The sequence below is a fragment of the Vulpes lagopus genome, chromosome 19, assembly GCF_018345385.1.
Source record: "Vulpes lagopus strain Blue_001 chromosome 19, ASM1834538v1, whole genome shotgun sequence".
In the NCBI taxonomy this organism is placed as follows: Eukaryota; Metazoa; Chordata; class Mammalia; order Carnivora; family Canidae; genus Vulpes; species Vulpes lagopus.
Genome location: NC_054842.1, coordinates 37,802,596 through 37,823,034, shown reverse-complemented (window position 1 = coordinate 37,823,034; position 20,439 = coordinate 37,802,596). Strand labels below are relative to the sequence as shown.

Sequence of the window (20,439 nt, the reverse complement as noted above, 5' to 3'; positions counted from 1 at the left end):
CCAATATTACACTCTATGTTAACTAGCTACAATTTAAGTAAAAATTTGGAAGAAAAAAAATTCTGTAGGTTAAAAAAAAGTCAAACAAAATAAAAAATAAAAATGAAAAAAAAAACGTGTCTCTGCCTCTCTCTCTCTCTCTCTCTGTGTGTCTCTCATGAATAAATAAACAAATTATTTTAAAAAAGGGGGGGGGACCCTTGGTGGCTCAGCAGTTCAGCGCCTGCCTTTGGCCCAGGGCATGATCCTGGAGTCCCAGGATCGAGTCTCATGTCGGGCTCCCTGCCTGCTTCTCCCTCTGCCTATGTCTCTGCCTCTCTCTCTCATGAATAAATAAATAAAATCTTTAAAAAAATGAAAAAAAAAAGAACAAAAAGCCTCCCCTAAAACTGTGGATAGCCATATGACGGAATACTACACAGCAGTAAAGAGGAATAAGTACTGGTGCATGCAGCAACAGTGGATGAATCTCACAGACATACGTTAGATTAAAGAAGTCAGGCACAAAAGGCTACATGCTGTGTCATTTCCTTCATATGTAGTTTAAGAAGAGACAAACTAACAGTGGAGGTGACCTCAGAATAGAGACATTGAATGAAAAGGGGCACAAAGGAATCTTCTGGGGGCTGAGTTTATACTTTACCATGATCTGGGTGGTGGCTACATGAGTATATTAATATGTAAAAATTCCTTGGCTGTACATGGGAAAGTAGTGCACTTTTTTGCAATGTATTACAACTCATAATTTTTTTAATATCAAAAAAAGCAAAACAAATAGGGAAAAATATAAAGAATGTAGCTAGTCTTGAGCAGGAGAGCAAAATCGGGGAGAGCTGGGGTATTTAACATCTTAGACTCTAATTGAGCTACATTTTTTCCTAGGGGGCCCTGATAGTACACACTTTAGGCTTTCTGGGCTGCATCGTCTCTGTCACAACTCCGCCACTCTGCCTTTGTAGCGGGAAAGCAGTTGCAGGCAATAAGTAAATGAATGGGGTAGTTGTGTTCTAATCAAACCTCATTTACAAAAGTGGGTGGCGGATCGGATTGGGCCTGTAGTGCGTCCACCCCTGCTTGAATCCATTGGAGGCCACTTCCCAGAAAAATTGTGTTGAGGACCCGGAGGCCCCTTCAGAGTTCCCCAGGGAAGACTGTAGTGATGCCAAGCTATGTGTGTCTTAAGAGAGGGACAGAGCAGCCAGGCAGTTACTCGGCCGCGAGGAGTAGCCAGTCCCTCAAAATGAGCCCTTGCAAGGCCTTGTTTCATCAGGAAAAGACCCCTTTGTCCTTAACCCTCTTACCAAAGGCCTCCTCCACCATCTGCCTTCACTGGTCCCCAGGACGCCACTCAATCCTGGGGATGCCTCCCTTTTCGTGCCTTATGCCCCAGGTCTCCCTAATCCCCACGCCACTCCCAAACCACCTGGCATGAAATCCTCCTCTCCCTTGGGGGTTCTGCTCTATAACCACGTCACCCTCTTCCCCAGCTCAGAGCTGACCTGTGTTACCCTCCCAAGCACCTCCCTCTCTCACTGCCCTCCTCCTCACCCCCTGCCCACTCCAGTGCCTCTAGGCCTGACCCATCTGGTGTCCTGGCCTCTAGGATGGGAGACAGCCGTGTTTCCAGAATCTTCCCTCGTCTTTCCCTGAGCTGCTGGTTCCTACAGCCACAATCCGGACCTCTCCCTCACAGAGCCACAGGGCCCTGCGATCAGCATCTGGAATCCTCACGTTGCCCACTCTAGACACAGTCCTTGTCTGTCTGGCTCTCCCTCCCTCACTCTCACTGCACCTCCTCATGAGACCTGGAAGCATTTGATGTGACTTGGGCTTCTCCCTGGCAACCCCTCCAGGTTCCATTGCTCTTCATGCCAAGCTTTCCACCCTCTTGCAGTGACTTCAACCTCCTTGCCCCTCTGTCAAGCTACCTTACCCAACCCCCAACTCCCCAGTTCCTGAGGAATCCCGGTTGTCTGCTCCTGTGTGCCGCCTCCACGGGGCCTAGAGCTGCAGAAGAACATCTGAGGTCTCGGGAGGGCAGACACCTTAGGTCTCTGGGCTCCACCTCAGCGAGGGCCTCAATGCCAGCAGGAATTCTTTCCCCAGCGCCCACAGCAGTCCTTTGCAAGCCTTTCTGTGGACTCCAGTCCTGCACCCCTCACTCCGCAGGTGGCTTTGCCCCCACTTCCCAGAGGGGCTCTTTCAGCATCCTGCCAGCACCTCCTCAAGTGTCCGAGGGGGATCACATGCAGCCTGCCCCCTCCCCACATTCTCCCCAAGAGTGTGTGCACATTCCTGGGGCTCCTCCCCCCACCTGGATGGCTCTGGTCCCCAGTGCCTGCCTCAGGGGGCCTCCTGGCCTTACCCCCACCCCCTCCGGTCCTGCTGCTGCCTCCAGGCCTGTGCACAACATGGGGAGGAAAACCCTCCCTCTTCCAGCCTTCTGGCCAGTGCTTGGGGGCCTGTGAGTTAACAGAAGAAAAGGCAAGGCTCATTTTCACCCATGCAAGGGGAGCTCCCAGTAATGGGAAAAACACAGAATAGCCTGAAGTGAAGGTTTATATATGTTAACTTAACAGAAGAGGGTTTTGGGGGGATGCCTGAGTGGCTCAGGGGCTGAGCACCACCTTCAGCCCAGGGGGTGGTCCTGGGGCCCCCGGGATCGAGTCCCACATCGGGCTCCCTGCATGGAGCCTGCTTCTCCCTCTGCCTGTGTCTCTGCTTCTCTCTCTGTGTCTCTCATGAATAAATAAATTTTAAAAATCTTCAAAAGAACAAACAACCACAACACAAAACCATTCTTTTCTCTGTAACATCTGTGTCCATATCCCCCTGCCCTAGGTCTGCCCCTGCACCCAGTTTCCAGGGGAGAGATCCCTTTTTCTGAGAAGCAAACCACAGAGGTCTAGAATTTTCCCCTCCTGCCTTCTTGGGGCCTCACTCTTCTACTTTTCTCCTCTTTCTCTAGGTTTTAACTGCTTTCTCCACTGGCTTCTTCCCATCTGTATTTAAATACTCTCAATTCCCTTTCCATCCTTGGGGGAAGGAAAAGAAAACCCCTCAAAATCCTCTTCAGATCTCTTCCTCCATTTCCAACTACTGCCCTACCTTTTCCTCTCATTTGCCACCAAGATGTGGGAAAGTCGTCCCTGCTCCTGGTGTAGGCATTCTCAGTTCCAACTCTTCCAGCTGGCTTCCTCTGGTGCCACCCTAGTGAGACCTGCTCCGTTGCCATCTCTGCCATCTCGAGTGACTGCTTTGTAGTGACAGCCAGCTTCTGCTCTGAAGCAACTGCTTCTCTAGGTCTGCCTTGGGTTTCATGTGCCCCTCTTCCTCTCTAGCCTGCCTCCTCCTCCTCCGCTGAGGGCCCTCCTGCCTCCCCAGCTGCTCGTCCTCAAGCTCTTCCTCATGCTCCTCTGCACCTGTCCCTGAAATGGTCCCTCTGCAAGGCTTGTCTTCAGGCACCTTCTCACTCTGTACTTTCTCTGAGCAAGGTTGCAGTCAGTAACCATTGTTTCTTAAGGCTCACCTCTCCCTGGAAAGTTCTGGGCATTTGGGGTGGTGATTATAACAGGGACTGCCAATGTGCCTCCTGGAATCCATTCTCCCCTCTTTCCATAGTAGCAGATCCCCGGTGTTTAACTGGGTACATGGCTGCTCACAATAAAGAAGGTACCGCCCAACCTCCCTTGCAAGTGGCTGTGGCCACGTGACTTGGTTCTGGCCAGGAGATGTGAACATGTCATGGAGAACTTCTGAGAGGACGACTTAAAAAGAAGGTCACTTGACTCAGAGTCTCATCCCATGTTGCTTTCCCCCTTCCTCCTCTCCACTGACTGGTAGGAGCTGTAATGCCTGACTCCCCTGCCATCCTGGATCATGAGGTCATTTTAAGGATGGCAGTCACATGTAGTGGAGCAAAAAGATGGGAGCAGTCTGGATCTTGGGTAGATCTTGGATCTTGAGAGCCTCAACATGTGCCCTGGATGCCCACCTGGACTTCTTTAAGGGAAGAAAAAACAGAGCACGGCTGTGTGTCTAGGCCACTGTCCTGTGTGCCTCAGGGCAGAATGGTGGGGGCTCCGAGCACAGTGCCAGGCACACAGCAGGTGCTTAGTAGCTGGAAGACTAAGCCCAGGGACGCCTGAGGGCCCTGATTGTCCTTACCTGAGCCACACACACAGACTATGAGTTGATAACTCAGTTTCCCCAAGAAGTGGCTGGAAGTGGCTTTGGGGGAAAAGGGAAGTCCCCAGGAAGGCACTGCTGCAGCAGTTCCAAAAAGCAAATGTTGAGATTTGACCTGAGTCTTCCCTTGCGCATGACACCATCCCAGCTGGTTGGCCCTGGAAGAAACAGCGGGGTAGACAGGTCTTGTCCCTGGGGCCTCATGCCCCTTCAGGGCTCTTCCTCCCTCCATCCAGCCCCCAGGTACCCTTACCTCCCCCTTTCCCCTTTTGCTGTGTGCCTGGCACTGTGCTCGGAGCCCCCACCAACCTTTGGGGAGAGTTTTTCATGCCTATTTTATAGGCCAGACACTGGGAATCACAGAGGTAAAGTGACTGGCCCAGGGCAGCACAGCCGAAAAGGAATAGGCCTGGGATGTGCCCTGGGCCTGTCTGACTCCAAATCCCTGCTCTTTCCCTGCTCACCAGCACTCTTAAGCCTGGATAAGTATCTTCATCACCTGCAGAGCTATTAAAAATTCTGATTCTGGGGACGCCTGGGTGACTCAGCGGTTTAGCACCTACTTTCAGCCCAGGGCATGATCCTGGAGTCCCAGGATCGAGTCCCATGTCGGGCTCCCTCCATGGAGCCTGCTTCTCCCTCTACCTGTGTCTCTGCCTCTCTCTGTGTCTGTCATGAATGAATAAATAAAATATTAAAAAAAAAATCTGATTCTAAGGGTGCCTGTGTGGCTCAGTCAGCTAAGGGTCTGACCCTTGCTTTCCACTCGGGCCTGGTGTCAGGGTCACAGGATCGAGCCTGGCATTGGGCTCCACACTCAGCATGGAGTCTGCTTCTCTCTCTCCCTCGGCCCTCCCCCCACTTGTGCTCTCTCTCTCCCAAACAAATAAGTAAAACCTTTTGAAAAATTAAAATTCTGATTCTAGAGTCAAACCCCAAAGATTCTCCCTCAGTTGCTCTGGGCTGGAGTCGGGGAGTTTGTTTTTTCACAGGTGCCCTGGATTCCCAGTTAATTCTGCGGCTCAGCGGGTCCAGGATTGGCACTGCATCAAGCCCTGCTGGCTCTCAGAGATAGGAGCTGCCACTCACCCCTGCTCTGTTCCCTCCCCACCACCAACCCCCCCACACACACAGGGAGAGGGAGCCTGATGAGGCAGCTGCAGCCCTGCATGGGGGTCTGGCTGAGTATGAAAGAACCGCACCCAGCAGTAGGCCCAGCAGAGCCTGCCGAGAAGTGCTGGTGCCAGGAGACAGCTGTTCCCACCGAACAATGCCAGTTTCAGGGACTGTCACTTTGAACGCTGTGCATTGACCCATCTAATTGTTCTTGCCATTCACCTTGCGCAGAGAGGCCAAGTTCGTGCCCAGCATCTGCCTATGTCAGTCTGTGTTCAAATATTTTCACGGCTTCTCCCATTCCCACAGGGTCCAGGTGAAGCTCCTGGTCCCAGGGTGGCCTAGCCTGACTTCTCGTTCCTGCTTCTCTCTGGCTGGTCTCCTTCACAAAGCCCCTGGCCCTTTGCTCCTGCTTTTTCTTTCTCCCCTTCCCTGATCTAGAGCCAGCACCTCATCCCCTACCCTTCCTCACTCCTACCCTAACTAAATATCCTTTCCTCCAGGAAGCCCTCCTTGACTGGCCTGGTCCATATCCTTCCTCGCCCCACTGGAACATTTGCTGTTGTTCAAGTCTCCTGCTCTGCTCTGTCCTGTGACCTCCACACCTCTGCGTCCTTGAGGACACAGCACAGGTTGCTTCTCAAGGTCATCGGCTGGGTCTTCAGTGTCTCCTGGACTCCACATTTGCGCTCCTGAGCCCTGGCCCAAGCCTTGCATTGTCCTACCAGTTCCCTTTTTGCCCTTTCCTCCCTGCCTCCAGAACTGACCTGCCTGCCTTATGACCCTTTACTCTGCTATGAAACCAAGGATCCGGTTTGTAATAATCTAAACATGCGGTGTAATTTTTCATTTTATTAGGAGAGGAGCCAAATTTCAGGCAGCCTTGTCTCTTGGCTAGGTGTCTTACCCCAGCTACCTTATTTATGGCAAAACCTCTTTGAGGCAGGTGCATTACTCTTTTTGCCAATGTGGAAATTAAGGAGCCATGCGCTCAAGATGGCACGGGAGTTGGGGGGTGATAGGGCAGGGGAGTGAGGTCCAGGGCACGGCCTTTTCAATCATTTCTTCAGCTCCTGGTATCCCTTTCTTGCTCTGCAGTGTTAGCAATTGTCACCAGATGGTGTCGCGAGGCAGCTGCGAGCCGGGCTCCCCTGGATGGAGCTGGGGCGGGGCGGAGGCCGAGCCCACCTTCACCACCAGGGGGCAGGCGGGGGAAGGCAAAGGCCTGTAGGGCCGCACAGAGGAGGGGAGCTCTAAGGGGCCGGGAGCCCTGCTCCCTCTGAGCTGGGGCAGGCCGCAGCTCTTCACTGATTATGTTGGTCACTCTAAACATTACAAGCTCCAAAATGTGCTATTGAAGTCTTCCTTCCATATGTCACAGCACCGTAGCCTACCAAGCAGAACTTGATGGATAACATCAACACTATCCCCTCTGCAACTCCTGGCTGGAGCAGCAAAGAGAATCACCCCACCCCCCACCCCCATTACCTCTGCAGATGCTTTCCAGGCTTAATTTCATCTTATCTTTACATCTTTGAGAGGTTCTGAGAAGGGAGATGCCTTGCCCAAGTTTACAAGATCGCAATCCCAATCAAACGCCTTCAAAGTTTCTTTTTGTTTGTTTGTCCCTCCCCCCACCCCTTCAAAGTGCCTTAGCCCCTGGGAGCCTCAGTAGCCTCATCTGCTAAAGGGGCGTGATTATGACAATACCTATGCCGGTTGTTGAAAAGGATCATGCGCATGGAGTGGCACAGATGTGAGCACTCAGGTGGGTGAAGTACAGGATGCTAAATCCAAAACGGGTCCCTGAGTGCAGTCTCCCTTGGCAGCACCAGCAGCATTATAAATTCTGGTGGTGGGTATTTTCCTATTTGACTTCCATGGAAAGACTGAGGCCCCCCATGCTTGTTGCACAGAGCAGTGGTGCCCAAAGTGGCAGCTGGGCGCCTCAGGGTGTGTGCCAGACGATCCCCTGGAATGCAGGAGGACAATTTTAGAGCTTCCATTTGCATTTAATTTTTAATTAAATAATAATTAATTAATTATCTCTAGATTGATCATGAGGCAGCTGACGGATCGGACAATCCTGCCTTGCTCCTGGCCCATGAGGCATCCTGGGAGGACAATGGGAGTCCTACACTGGGAATGGACCTCAGAAGCCCCCACTCTCATTTGCTGGCTTTCAAGCAATTGCAGGTGTGTTACTTCAACTACAGTATGTCCACCGATGCTAATTTTTACAAAAGTGAGATTTTCAAATATCAGGGTCTTTGTGTGACTTTGTAACAAGATGTCAAGCGACTAGGCATTTTAAATTCATTGGTGGTTAAATATGGTTAATACCATCCCCTGAATTTAAGATCCAATGGCAAAACTGGGTATTATATTTAATAAAACAAGGGGGTGAAGCAAGTAAGGACACGTGGGATCCAGGCCAGAGGGGACCACACAGCACAGCAGGGTGGACAAGGTCCAGAATGGCTGATGGGCAGCAGATCCGGAAAGCAGCTCAGTTAGATGAAACTGATGGATGAATGATTCGGAGGCCTGATGTTTAGCCAGGATGTGCCAGTTGAAGTACTTTTGAAATGTTAACATGAGCCACCCTTCTTTCACTGCCCAGTTGGGTCCTCTGGACCTCACCACAGTCCAGAGCCTGAAGAGTTAATGCTTGGCACAGCAGGGGGCTTCAAGGACCGCCCTGTGCTTTGATGGCTAGTGCTTAGTCCATTTTGATTGCTCTCTGTATGAATCATCCCCACACACTGAATTCAATTAGGTTGGTGGGTGATTAAATATTTTTGGTATATTTCTCTGCTTGTTAGAATATCTGATATGATGGGAAGTTTGAAGGTAAACTGGAATATGAGTTAGGCAAATAAGACAAAGAAAGGAAAAACAAATAGAAATTCCCAAACAACTTCCAAGAAAGACAGTGCACTTATAGTAGGTTCTCATAATTGGCTGAGCCACCCTCAATATTTGCCTAGTCATAATCATGTAAACACTGTTTCCTGATTTTCAATTTTTAGATTCAGCCTGTAAACAAAGAACAGAAACCTTATTTGTAGTTGTGCAGTAGAACATCAGTCCTGAAAACATAAAGTAAACCTGATCAGGGTTAGGAGGAAGGAATAGGAGGGGGAGAAATTAATATCTTCATCTGACAAACGGAGAGTCAAAATACACTGCGGAGGGCTGGTGAGCCTAAGAGTCAACAAATAAAGGTAGTACTTACAAAGACATCCAAATGAGGAATGCATGTGATTATTTGGATTCGGGTTAATTAGGAAGGTAGCAGGTAATGCCTAAGATTGGTAAGCTAGAAAGCAAGTTAAAGTCATGTTGTTTTGGAGGAGGCTTGGGAAGATGGCAGAGTGAGCTCACCTTGTCCCATGTTTACACTTAGTGATCACTCACACCCAAGTAAGTGAACCGTAGAGCAATCCGAAGACTGGCAGGACACACTCCACAACTAAATATAGAGAAGAGCATCATACCGTCTGAAGATGTGGAATGAGCCGCCAGCAAAAGTACCCGGAAGAGTTCAGAATGGCCTCACTGGGAACCGGTGGAAAGGGTGGCTGGGCCTTCCCTTCCAAGCTCTTCTGTGCTCCTTGACATTCTATCAGCCATGTGCATTGGCTAAAAACTTAAAACCAGCCAAAGGAGCTTTGTCATGATCAGGCAGTCCCCTTAGGTGGTGGTTCTTGAAATTTAAAATGTATTGACGGACCTGCTTTGCTTAGAAATCTGTTGTCAGGGCACCTGGGTGGCTTAGTAGTTGAGCGTCTATGGTTGTTGAGCATTTGCCTTTGGCTCAGGGGGTGATCCCAGGGTCCTGGGATCGAATCCCGCATTGGGCTCTCCGTGGGGAGCCTGCTTCTCCCTCTGCCTATGTCTCTGCCTCTGTGTGCGTGTGTGTCTCATGAATGAATAAATAAAATCTTAAGAAAAAGAAAAAAAAATCTGTTGTGATTCAGACTCTCTAAAAAACCTGCCCTCTTCCCCCTGTTGGGTTTCCTCAAGTGAGGTCTAGGAGAGGTGACCAAGTGTGGTGGGTCCCAAAGGTGGAAGGCTACTGCTGAGGTCAGAAGGGGATTGAAGGCCTTTGTCTGGATGGGGTGCATGTGCTGTCTGTGGGCGGCAGAACAGGCACCAGACCACATTCGGGCATCCCACAGCTCCTGCACAGCCCCAGCTGGGCTGTAGGGCTGGGGAACCCAGTGGCAGGGTCATTCTTGCTCAGTGAACAGGAACCCAGGGCTACTTGCGTGCTGGACCAGCTGCCCCCAGCCCCTGGGCCGTTCCGCAGTCCCAGCATTCCTCCCTGAGGACAGATGGAGGTAGCAGTTGGCAGGCGGACACATGTATAGGGGGGGCGGGGGCGGGAGGACAGTGACTGTCCATCTGTTGAGGGGAGGGCAGGCCCCAGGAAGAGAAGCCCGCTCCTTTTCTCCTCCTCTCTGCCCCAATCTGAAGAGCTGAGGATACCAGTCCACAGGGCACCCTCCTGCCCTTTCCACTACTCTCCTTTCTGCCCAGTACAGATCCCACACAGATCCCCAGATTCCTTCCACCTCAGGCAGAGCTATGGATTCCAAAATAATACACCACTACTCCTCAGTCAAAACCCAGCTCTCAAGGTCCTGCTCCAGCAGCACAGGCCTCTCCAGGGAGCTCATTGGAAATGCAGTATCTGGGGCACCTGGGTGGCTCAGTGGTTGAGCATCTGCCTTCGCTCCAGTCATGATCCTGGGGTCCTGGGATTGAATCCTTCATGGGGTTCCCCACTGGGACCCTGCTCCTCCCTCTGCCTATGTCTCTGCCTCTCTCTCTGTCTCTAATGAATAAATAAATAAACTCTTTAAGAAAACAAAGGAAATGCAGCATCTTGGGCTCCACTCCAGACTCCCTCCATCAGAATCTGCATTTTTAAGAAAACCCCCAAGTACCTGGGTGGCTCAGTTGGTTGAGGGTCCAACTCTTGATTTCAGCTCAGGTCATGATCTCATGGTTTGCAAGATCAAGCCCCACGTACGGCTCTGCGATCAGCGATCAGCGAGGAGTCTGCTTGAGGAGACTCTCCCTCTCTCCCCCCCTCAGCTCCCTCTCTCTCTAAAATAAATACATTGTAAAAAAAAAAAAAAAAAAGAAAGAAAGAATAAAAAAAAAACGCCCAAGTGATTCACATGCATATGAGCATTGAGAAGCATCAAGTTAGAATACACCATTGGATAAATTAACTGACCCTATTACTACCAGCTGGTATTAAAAAAAAATCCTTCCTGTGATCCAGGCTGTGTGCTGACTTTGCATGTCTGATCTTATTAACTTTCACACAACTTGACAAGGTAGAGACTCTATCAAACCCATTTTACAGATGAAGAAGCTAAGTTCAGAGAGATGGAGCAACTTGCCTAAGGTTACTGGGGCTGACCTGGGATTTGAAGCCAGGCAATCTGACTCCAGAAAACTCTTCGGTCCCAAGACTGAGTTAACAGTGATGTTGTCCATCTGGGATATCTTGTGCTTATCCTAGAAGGTCTTAGAAAAACATTCCAGCAGGAGAAGCTGTCCAGGAGCTGGAGCTGGAAAGAGCTGAGGACAGGGCGGGAGGGGAGGTGGATTGGAGAACCACTTTGGGCAAGTCACTTAGCCTCATCTGTGGAATGAGAATGATAATGACGCTTTCTGCCACATGGGGAGTGTTGATCAGTCAAGGAGAAAGTATGCAAATCCTTTAACAAACGCTAAGCCTCCCTGTGAGGCCAGTACCCAGACGTGGGGATGTGGAACCAGGGAGCCCACACTGCGCTCTGAGAGTTCAGAGCCCAAGGGAGGAAACTGGACTTTCTGGGCTGAGTTACCACAGTACAGCACAACTGTGACTCCAGGGTAGCACGGGGCCGTGGGAGGCAGCGGAGAGGTGTACAATCCCCTCTGTGCAAAAGGAAGTGCTTCCCTAGAGGAGGCCACCCCTGGGTTGAGTTCTGAAGTTCAGCCGGTGGAGAAGGGTAATCTAGGTGACGGAGTGGCCTGTGGCCTGCTGCTGGGACCACTGCATCCAGCAGCCAGAGGGCAAGGGGCCTGGGGGTCCCACAGTCCCACAACACAGAGCAGGGGAGCAGGGCAGGCGAAGGCCAGGGCATAGGTCACAGAGCGATTGTGAGCTTGCCCGCCCCCCCAGACACAGTGCTCCAGGCCTTGCTCCACCACCGGTTCCCTCCGACATCCCCTTGTCTCTCTTGCCTTCCAGGTTCTTTCTGACCAAGGCTTTTAGTTTCTTCTCTGACACACAGCTGCTCTCTCCTCTCTCTGCAGCTGGATTTGGAGATCCTGTTTGGGGGCTAGCACTTCAGACCCCTCTCATCCCCCCAGTCCTGTTTCCCAGCCTCCTCTGCAGCTCTGACTCAGGTCTTGAGAACATGGTACCCTCCTGGTTGCCACGAGTGCACATATTGGTTTTGTGCTTCCTCCTCTGGGAAGACACAGCCCTGTGCCAGGGGTCACAGATAAACAAGTGGAGTGCTGACTGGGCTTCAGCCTCTCTCACCCCTCAGGTGCCTTTGCACAGTGCTCAACCTGCACAACCATACATGATCATCCAGGTGGTTAAGAACCTGTCCTGTTCTCTGCTCAGATGGTGGGGGTGGGGGTGCCTTGAGAGCAAAGACACTATCATATTCATCTCTGACACCCAGTGTCCAGGAACAGGGCCTGCCACTCAGTGGGATGAGCAGATGGCCTCACACTTGTGGCCTCCAGCTCTACTGCCAGAGTTAGGGAAAAGGATTCAGGAGCCATACTGCATAGCCTGCCTAGTGGGGCGAGGCTAAACTTGTTTCAGCCTCTAGCTCTCTCCCACTTGGGCTCAAAGCAACTGGACTATGGCATCTCTGCCCTCCAGTGGGACCCAGTTTTGGCAAAGTACCTGAGGCCAGAGGTGGGAGTGGGCCTTTTCAGGTCCTTGTACCCAAAGGAAGATCTGCTCTCCACAGCCAAGGAGGGGAAAGGGACAGGCATGGCCATCGAGGAGTTACAGCCGGGGTGCAGAGATATTAGATCCATCACGAGAGCAAATAATGAATAATTCAAACCTGCAGATCATTTCAGGGCCAGACCCTGTGTTTAAGTTGCCCAGACTCTACCAGTGAGCGTGTCCACTGAGCTCCTGCCTGGGGCCCCTGGGAGTCTGGGGTGAGCCTGAGCCGCCTGCTACAAGCTCGAAGGCTCTTTGAAATTACCTGTTTCATCTTAAAAATTCATGAGAATTTTGCACTCTACTTCTGGGCTTGTTTTAATGTAACATGGTGTGTGAAATCACTCTCCGTGAGTAAAATAGGAGCCGCAGAGAGATGCCGGAATTTCCCTGTGGCTTCGCTTTCTGTCGGCACAGTCTTGGTGGGGAGACAGCTGTCCTGTTGTTTTTCCTGCCCCGCCTCCATTCCCTTCTGGTGCCAGTGTCTCAGTTTCCCTTTGGGGGAACCGTCCCCCTCATTCGCCCTCTACAGACTCTGCTCTCTCTCGCAGGGTGGACTCATCCTTTAGGTTACATTCCTCTGAGCGCGGTGATTGCTCTGGGAGTGAGCCTGTGGCACATGGTGAACCAGTGAGCATCTCCCTGGGCACTTTGGCTGCCGTTGCTGGGACAGGGAAGGCCTCTTTCAGCCAGGATGGCTAAATTGCTGGGAGACAGCCTAGAAGGTCTGAGGCCACCTAGGAGAGAAAAGCTGCCTGGGAATGAACCAAACCAAAGGAAAACAGAGCTGAGACAATGGAAAGAGGCCAAGTCCCAATGGGCCGTGAAGTCCCTGGATCTAGCTATACCTGAAGCCATGTAATTTTTTGGTTAAACTGGTTTGCATTAGGTTTCTTTCAGTTGTAGCTAAAAGAGTTCTGACTAATTCAACTAGTGGGAACATGCTCCAGTTTAGGGCCAGGCCTATTGGAAAGAATTTCAGAGCTTTGGCATGGGAGCCAGAAGACTGGATTTGGGTTTTCGCTTTCCCACAAACTTGCTATGTGATTCTGAGGGCTGAATTAGGTCATCTCCAGGGGTTCTTCCAACTCTAAGATCCTCTGCCTAAAAATTTTGTAGAGATTTAAGGAAAGGCAAATTTACCATAGACTTGGGGTAGGAGTCATGGGCTGTATATCTGGAGATTCTGACTCTGTGTCTGGGTGGGGCTTTTAAGTCTGTATTTTTAATGCAATGTCCAGGTGGTTTTGATACACAGCCAGGTTTGGAAACCACTCAGATTCTCGAATTCTTTTTCCTGAGGCAGCCATTTAAAAGTTTGTCCAACAAGGATTTGTCAAGCACCTACTAAGTGCCAGTGGCACCTTCTCCTGACAATGGCCTCCTTGTTGGGCAGGGAGGGTGACCTCTGTCCTCGTGCCGGACTTTCTGTAAAATCTCAAAGCTGGCTCTGAGAAGGAACATACATTACTGGCAACACACTTCCTCCAGTCACTCAATTGCTTCATAAATAGCATTTAAAACTTTTATTGATGAATAAGCTATTCACTGTCCAGTTGGTTCATTTATAAACAGCAAGTAGGTGAACGCGTGCATTTACGTGGCCGTTGCTGTTGACGTCTCATTTAAAAACTTAACAAGACCATGCCATGGCAACCGTAACTCCCACATTACTAGAATTCAAATGGCTTATTATCAAGATAAACATTTATTATATTAAGGTATGCAATATTAGTGTCATATTTTATACATGGTTACTTGTAGCATAGTTCAGCTTGGGGCCAACACCATATTGAATTATTTAAGGCCATTTCTCTCTGGGTTATTAAAAAGTTCAGTAAAATATATATTAGTGTATAAAATTTTAATGCATCGTTCACATTGCAGTGTTTGCAAGCTCTTGGCCTTTAGAAGAGGAAAGCCAGGGAAACCGAGCTCCAAACAGACTGTGTCTTTGAGAAGGGTGCCCACCGTGCAAACAAACACAGCTTGTGCTTTGTCTCAGCAATGACTTCCCAACCACACCAGGCCCTCTAGTACAAGTTACAGGCGAGGAGGCCAGGATAGGTGACAGTCACCAATCAGGGCTCTGGGAGGCGTTTGGGACCCTAATTGCAGTGACTTTCACCCTGTTGACTTAAATACAGAGTCCAACAATTTTCTCTGCTCTGTGTGACCCCTAGGAACCCCTGGATCACTCAGGTGAGCGGTGAACTGGATGTTCCCCACAATGCTGTTCACTAATTTCATAAGCGTTCATTTTATCTTCCCTACACCACACCTTCCCTCCAGGAAGGAGTAGGTGGGCTAGAGTACATGGTTTTAGAAAGCTCAGTCAAGGCAGAGAAGCCTTGTCGAACGTGGAGCCTACTCTTGCCAACGTCCCCTCCTAGTGGCCTAGATCCCCCCATAACAGGGCAGTAGGCTCTGCTGGCCAAGGTCTAGTCACACCAAGGTTGGATCACATGACCTTCAGCTGGAGGAAGTTACTGCATTCCTCTGGGCTCTAATTTCCCCAATAAATACTTGTGTCTGTGAGCATACGACTCATGACTCAAACTAGGTACTCCCTAGTTGTTCTTTTTTTTTTTTTTTTTAAAGATTGTATTTATGTATTCATGAGAAACACAGAGAAGAAGACAGAGACATAAGCAGAGGGAGAAGCAGGCTCCCTGTGGGAAACCTAACGCAGGACTCGATGCCAAGACCCTGGGATCACGACCTGAGCCAAAGGCAGATGCTCCACCACTGAGCCACCCAGGTGTCCTCCCCTGGTTGCTCATTCCCACTCCTTGAATGCTGATTTTCTTCTCCTGAGATCTGGGTCATCGGTACCTTCTTATTTTTCTTCTTTATCCACGCCAACTCCATGGCCGTGGCTCAGGCTGGACATGCAGGCGGTGTTCACTATGTGATTGTGCTATGGCAGGAAAACATATTGCAGTGTTCATTTCTCATATTCTCCTTGCGATAGGAGACTCTCTCAAGGAAGAAGTCATTTTTCTCTCTTCTCTTGCTTCTCTTAACAGATAAGGGCAAACTGGGTCTGGACTCCTTTGCCTCTGGAGGTGTTGATAGTTTTTGAGTTTTAGAGCCCAGAATAGAAGCTACCAGGAGCCTTAAGCTGTGGTCCCCAGAAGTAGACTCCAAGACAAGGATTTGCAAGCAACCTGGGAGGTGATCCCATGAGTCACAAGTAAGGGAGTGGAGAGAAAGGGAGCCAAAGTAGGTGTTATTTACTTTGGTAGGTGTTAAAGAGCAGGTTACCACTAGGGGCCCCTGGGCTCCATCCTACCTGGACATCTGGGAGATTGTGGGAAACAAACATGTAATGTCCTACCCTTGCGGCCCAGAGCTAGTGTATTTATCCACCAAGTGCCTTCATCACTGGTTGAGGTTGCTCCGAGGGCATGAGCTTCTGGGTGCTTCTGGACTTCACCTTGGGCCAGTATACTCCTGCAGCTGGAGAAGTCCTGAAGCAGAGCGTCGGGGCCTGCAAGGAGACTCTGTTGGCTTCTCCAGAAAGGTGAGTTCGGGATTAGGGACAGTGTACCTACAGTGACAGCTACATCTGACACCTAGAAGACGGCTCCTCCACTCGGAGGGGGTTAAGGTTGGTTCTCCCTGAGGGGAAGAAATAGAGGTTAGAGCCTGGGGCTTTGGGTGACTTCTGGGGATGGAGGGAGAAAAAGTTGAGTCCATGCAAGATGAGAATGACACCTCACTTTCATAGCAGGGCCTCTGAGGGATGCCATACAGATGTCTGGTACTGGGCGCTAAGGGATATGGCTCCAGGGAACAGAAGTGAACAAACCCTGTGTCCAAGCTGGAGAGGAGGTAACACCGCCCATTTAAAATGGGCAACATGGGGGGACAACCCAGGTGGCTAAGTCAGTTCAACACCTGACTTTTGGTTTCCACTCAGGTCCTGATCTCATGGTTCACGAGATTGAGCCTTGCGTTGGGCTCTGCACTGAGCAGAAGTCTGCTTGGATATTCTCTCCCTCTGCGCCTTTCCCTGCTCTCTCTCTCTCTCTCTCTCTCAAATAAATAAACAAATAAGTAGGTGATAAATAACATGGGCAATGAGAATCTCATTGGAGACTGTGATGGCCTGAAGACCAGAGGTGGCTTTCTCAAGCTTTCAGGACTCTGCAAGCTCCACCGGCTCCTCGAGTGACCCTGGAGAAGAGAGAGTACCCCCAATACTAGGTTATATTGGACGTCTCACTGCCCTGGTAAGTGGGGGCTGAGATTCAGACTGAACTTGAATTAGGAAAAGAGAAGTCATGTGTCTTTCTCTTGAGGGTCATGGAGCACATGCAAACCCATTTCAGTGGTTGCAGTGAATAAAGTTTAGAAATCAGATGGGAGAGGAGCCTGAGTTGTGGGGCGGTAACCTCAAGGGTGAGCAATTGTAGTTAAATGCTGTGCATCCAGCAGCGACAAGCAGAAAGAAGGGTCCTCTCTGCAGCGAGTGAAAGAGCATCCCGAGGCCAGGGCACACGGCAAAGTGATTTTTCCGTGACAGAGACAAAAAAGAAAGTGCCCCTTCATCCTTAAAGACTCATGAAGTGTGTGAAGTCATGGAGGAGATGAAGAATAGGACTTGGATCTTATGACAAAGTCTAGACACTCAGGGGGACTTTAAAACCCAAAGCAGGACATCCTGTTTCCCCAAAGGCAGCCCGTCACTTTGAGAGAAAGCCCAGGCTGGAAATGGAGACAGGTTTAAGAAGTGCTAGAGGAATACACAAAATTGACAAAGGCAGGCATATGCCTTGAGGGATTGAAAGTTTAACCTACCCATGCCTGATTGAGGACTTTCCTGATCTTCGCAGGAAAACCACCGCAGCCGGCAGAGCCACGGGGAAGGGCAGGCCCATGGGCCCCGGGTACCAATCTATAGAGTGCCCACTCCATCTCCATGCTAAGATGTCAGTGGAATAAATTGAAAATATGATACCAGTCAACTCAGATGTCCCCACTTGACAAAATGGACCACGGTCCTGGTTTGGTTGAGACCCACAGAACATTGAAGGGGAAATTAAAAATACCCATAGAGCACATCCACCTACTACATGTACAACAAATACTGTTAAACTGTCAAAGCAGCCTCTATTTGTCAGCCTCTCTGAGACCATGTCTCAGGCCAGCCCTGAGATAATAGTTCTAACCCCCAGACGACAGAGGTGTCTGTATGGAAGCAGGGTCTGGAAGGCATCCATGCTTCCAGCAGAGGCACAGGGGGAGCAGAGGAGATCTCTAGGAGCAGGTGGGGGCATGCTGGGGGAGCCCGGGAAACACAAGCAGCTCTGTGTGGCTGGAGGTGCAAGTTGAATGTTCCGGAGATGATGCTGGGGACATGAAACAAAGGTCAGATCACGATGGGCCCTATAGTATGATGACCATACTATTCTTTCAATTGGGATGCTTTTTAAAAAATTACATTTTTACACTGAGGGGGGCACTTGACGGGATGAGCACTGGGTATTATTCTGTATGTTGGCAAATTGAACACCAATAAAAAATAAATTTATTATTTAAAAAATAAAAATAAAAATAAAAAAATAAAATACATGCTTAAAAATTACATTTTTAATTTTGAGGTAATTATAGATTCATACGCAGTTGTAAGAGATAATCCAGGGAGGTCCTGTGTACCCTTTACTCAGTTTCTCCCAATGATAATGTTTTGCAAAACTGTAGTGCAACATTGCAGACAGGATATAGACTGAGGCAGTGAAGCTCAGAATGTTCCCATCACCACAAGGATCTGCAATACTGTCCTTTATGGCTACATCTGGTTCCCTTCCACCGACAGTCTCTTTCACCTCTGACAACTATCAATTTGTTCTCTATTTCTGTAATTTTGTCATTTCAAGAGTCATACAGTGTGTGACTTTTAGAATTGGCTTTTTGCACTCAGCATCATTCTCTGGTGATTCATCCAGGTTGTCACAGGTATCAGCTGTTCATTCTTATTTACTGCTGAGTAGTATTCAATGGTATAGGTGTGCCAGGTTGTTTACCCATTCACCTGTTGAAGAACATCTGGATTGGGGCAGCCTGGGTGGCTCAGCAGTTTAGCGCTGTCTTCAGCCCAGGGCGTGATCCTGGAGACCCGGGATCGAGTCCCATGTCGGGCTCCCTGCACAGAGCCTGCTTCTCCCTCTGCCTGTGTGTGTCTGCCTTAATCTCTGTGTCTCTTATGAATAAATAGACAAAATCTTAAAAAAAAAAAAAGAACGTCTTGATTGTTTCCAGGTTTTTTTTCTTATGAAAGGAAAAGGATACAGATTAAAGTCAGCAAAGGAGAAAGGTTCATGGGGCAGTGCCCAGGAGAAACCAGACACAAACTTCCAGGTGTTCTTGTCCAGTGGAGTTGCACAGGGATGCACTGACTATTATGACCATAGCTGCCATAAATAATTGTGTACAGGTTTTTAGGTGAACATGAGTCTTTATTTCTCTGGAATACATATACCTAGGAACCTAAGTATCAAATCTTATGGAAGTTGCATGCTAGTGTATTGAGAAACTGCCTAAACTGTTTTCCAGAGTTCAAGGAACTCTGGACTATTTTCCATTCCCAATGGCATGTGAGTGATCTAGTCCTTCTGCATCTTCACCAATATTCGGTGTTGCCTTTTTTTTTTTTTTAATGAGAAAGGTTTTATTGACATATAACATTGTAGAAGTCTAGTGTGTAAAATACATTGATATGATCCATTTATATTGTTTTTTTAAAAAAGATTTTATTTATTTACTCATGAAAGACAGGGAGAGAGAGAGAAAGAGAGAGAGAGAGAGAGAGAGAGAGAGAGAGGCAGAGACACAGGCAGGGGGAGAAGCAGGCTCCATGCAGGGAGCCAGATGTGGGACTTGATCCTGGGACTCCAGGATCACACTCTGAGCCAAAGGCAGATGCTCAACTGCTGAGCCACCCAGGCGTCCAGATCCATTTACATTGTAACATGATTGCCATCGTAGTGTTAGCTAACACCTCCATGAGGTCACATAATTATCATTTCTTCTAATGGTGGGAACAATTAAGATCTTGTCCCTTAGCAAATTTAAGGTTTATAATAGAGTTATTGTCTATAATCACTATACTGTGTATTAGATCTCCAGGACTTACTTATCTACTAGCTGCAAGTAAGTACCCTTAAATGACACCTCATGAATTCCTCCAATCACAGCCCCTGGTAACCACCATTTCACTCTCTGCTCTTTCAAATTTTTGCATTTTTTTTTTTAAGATTCCACATATAATGAATATCATGCAGTATTTGTCTTTTCTATCTGACTTCTCTCACTTAGCATAATGTCTTCAAGGTACATCCATCTTGTTGCAAATGGCAAGATTTCTCTTTTTCTTATGGTTGAATAGTATTTATATATATATATTATAATATATAATAAATATATATATATTCCAAATACACACACACACACACACACACATATATCACATCCTCTTTATCTATTCATCCGTTAATGGACATTTAGGTTGTTTCCATATTGTGGCTATTGTGAATAATGCTACAATTAACTTGAGAGTACAGATATTTTTTTGATGACTTGTTTTCAAATGCTTTGAATATATGTCAAGAAGTGAGGTTACTGGATTCTATGGTACTTCTATTTTTAATTTTTTGAGGAACCTCCTACTCTTCTCCATAGCGATTGGGCCATTTTATGATTCCATTAACAGTGCACAAGAGTCCCCTTTGCTCCATATCCTCGACAGTGGTGTTGTTCCTAATATTTATTTTAGTCACTCTGGTAGGTTTCAATTTGTACTTCCCTAATGGCCAATAATGTTGAACATCTTCTCATGTGCTTACTTGCCAATTATATAACTGCTTCAGTAAAATGTCTGTGTATATGTTTTGCCATTTTCTAGCTAGATTGTTGTTGTTTTTTTTAACTGTTGAGTTTTAAGGGTTCTTTATATATTCTAAATATCAGTCCTTTGCTGCTATGCCACTTGCAAATAGTTCTCTCACTCTTTAGCTTGTCTTTTTATCCTCTTTTCGGAATTTCTCATGGAGCCAAAGTTTTAAATTTTGCTTAAAGCCAGTTTGTTATTTTTTTCCTTTTATGGATCATGATTTTGGTGTCAAGTCTAAAAACTCTTCACTTAGTCT

The 20,439-nt window shown here is 48.5% G+C and overlaps 1 protein-coding gene across 1 annotated transcript in view; it reads left to right on the top strand.

The window, feature by feature from the left end:
• Positions 1 to 9,188, top strand: part of LOC121478685 — a 33,052-nt gene extending 23,864 nt beyond the window's left edge. Inside the window, exons 5-7 of the mRNA XM_041733891.1 lie at positions 5,808 to 5,949; positions 7,357 to 7,500; positions 8,714 to 9,188. Coding sequence (XP_041589825.1) covers positions 5,808 to 5,949; positions 7,357 to 7,500; positions 8,714 to 8,716 — 289 coding nt within the window. The 3' untranslated portion in view covers positions 8,717 to 9,188. The remainder of the gene's footprint in view (positions 1 to 5,807; positions 5,950 to 7,356; positions 7,501 to 8,713) is intronic.
• The last annotated feature ends 11,251 nt before the right edge of the window (positions 9,189 to 20,439 follow it).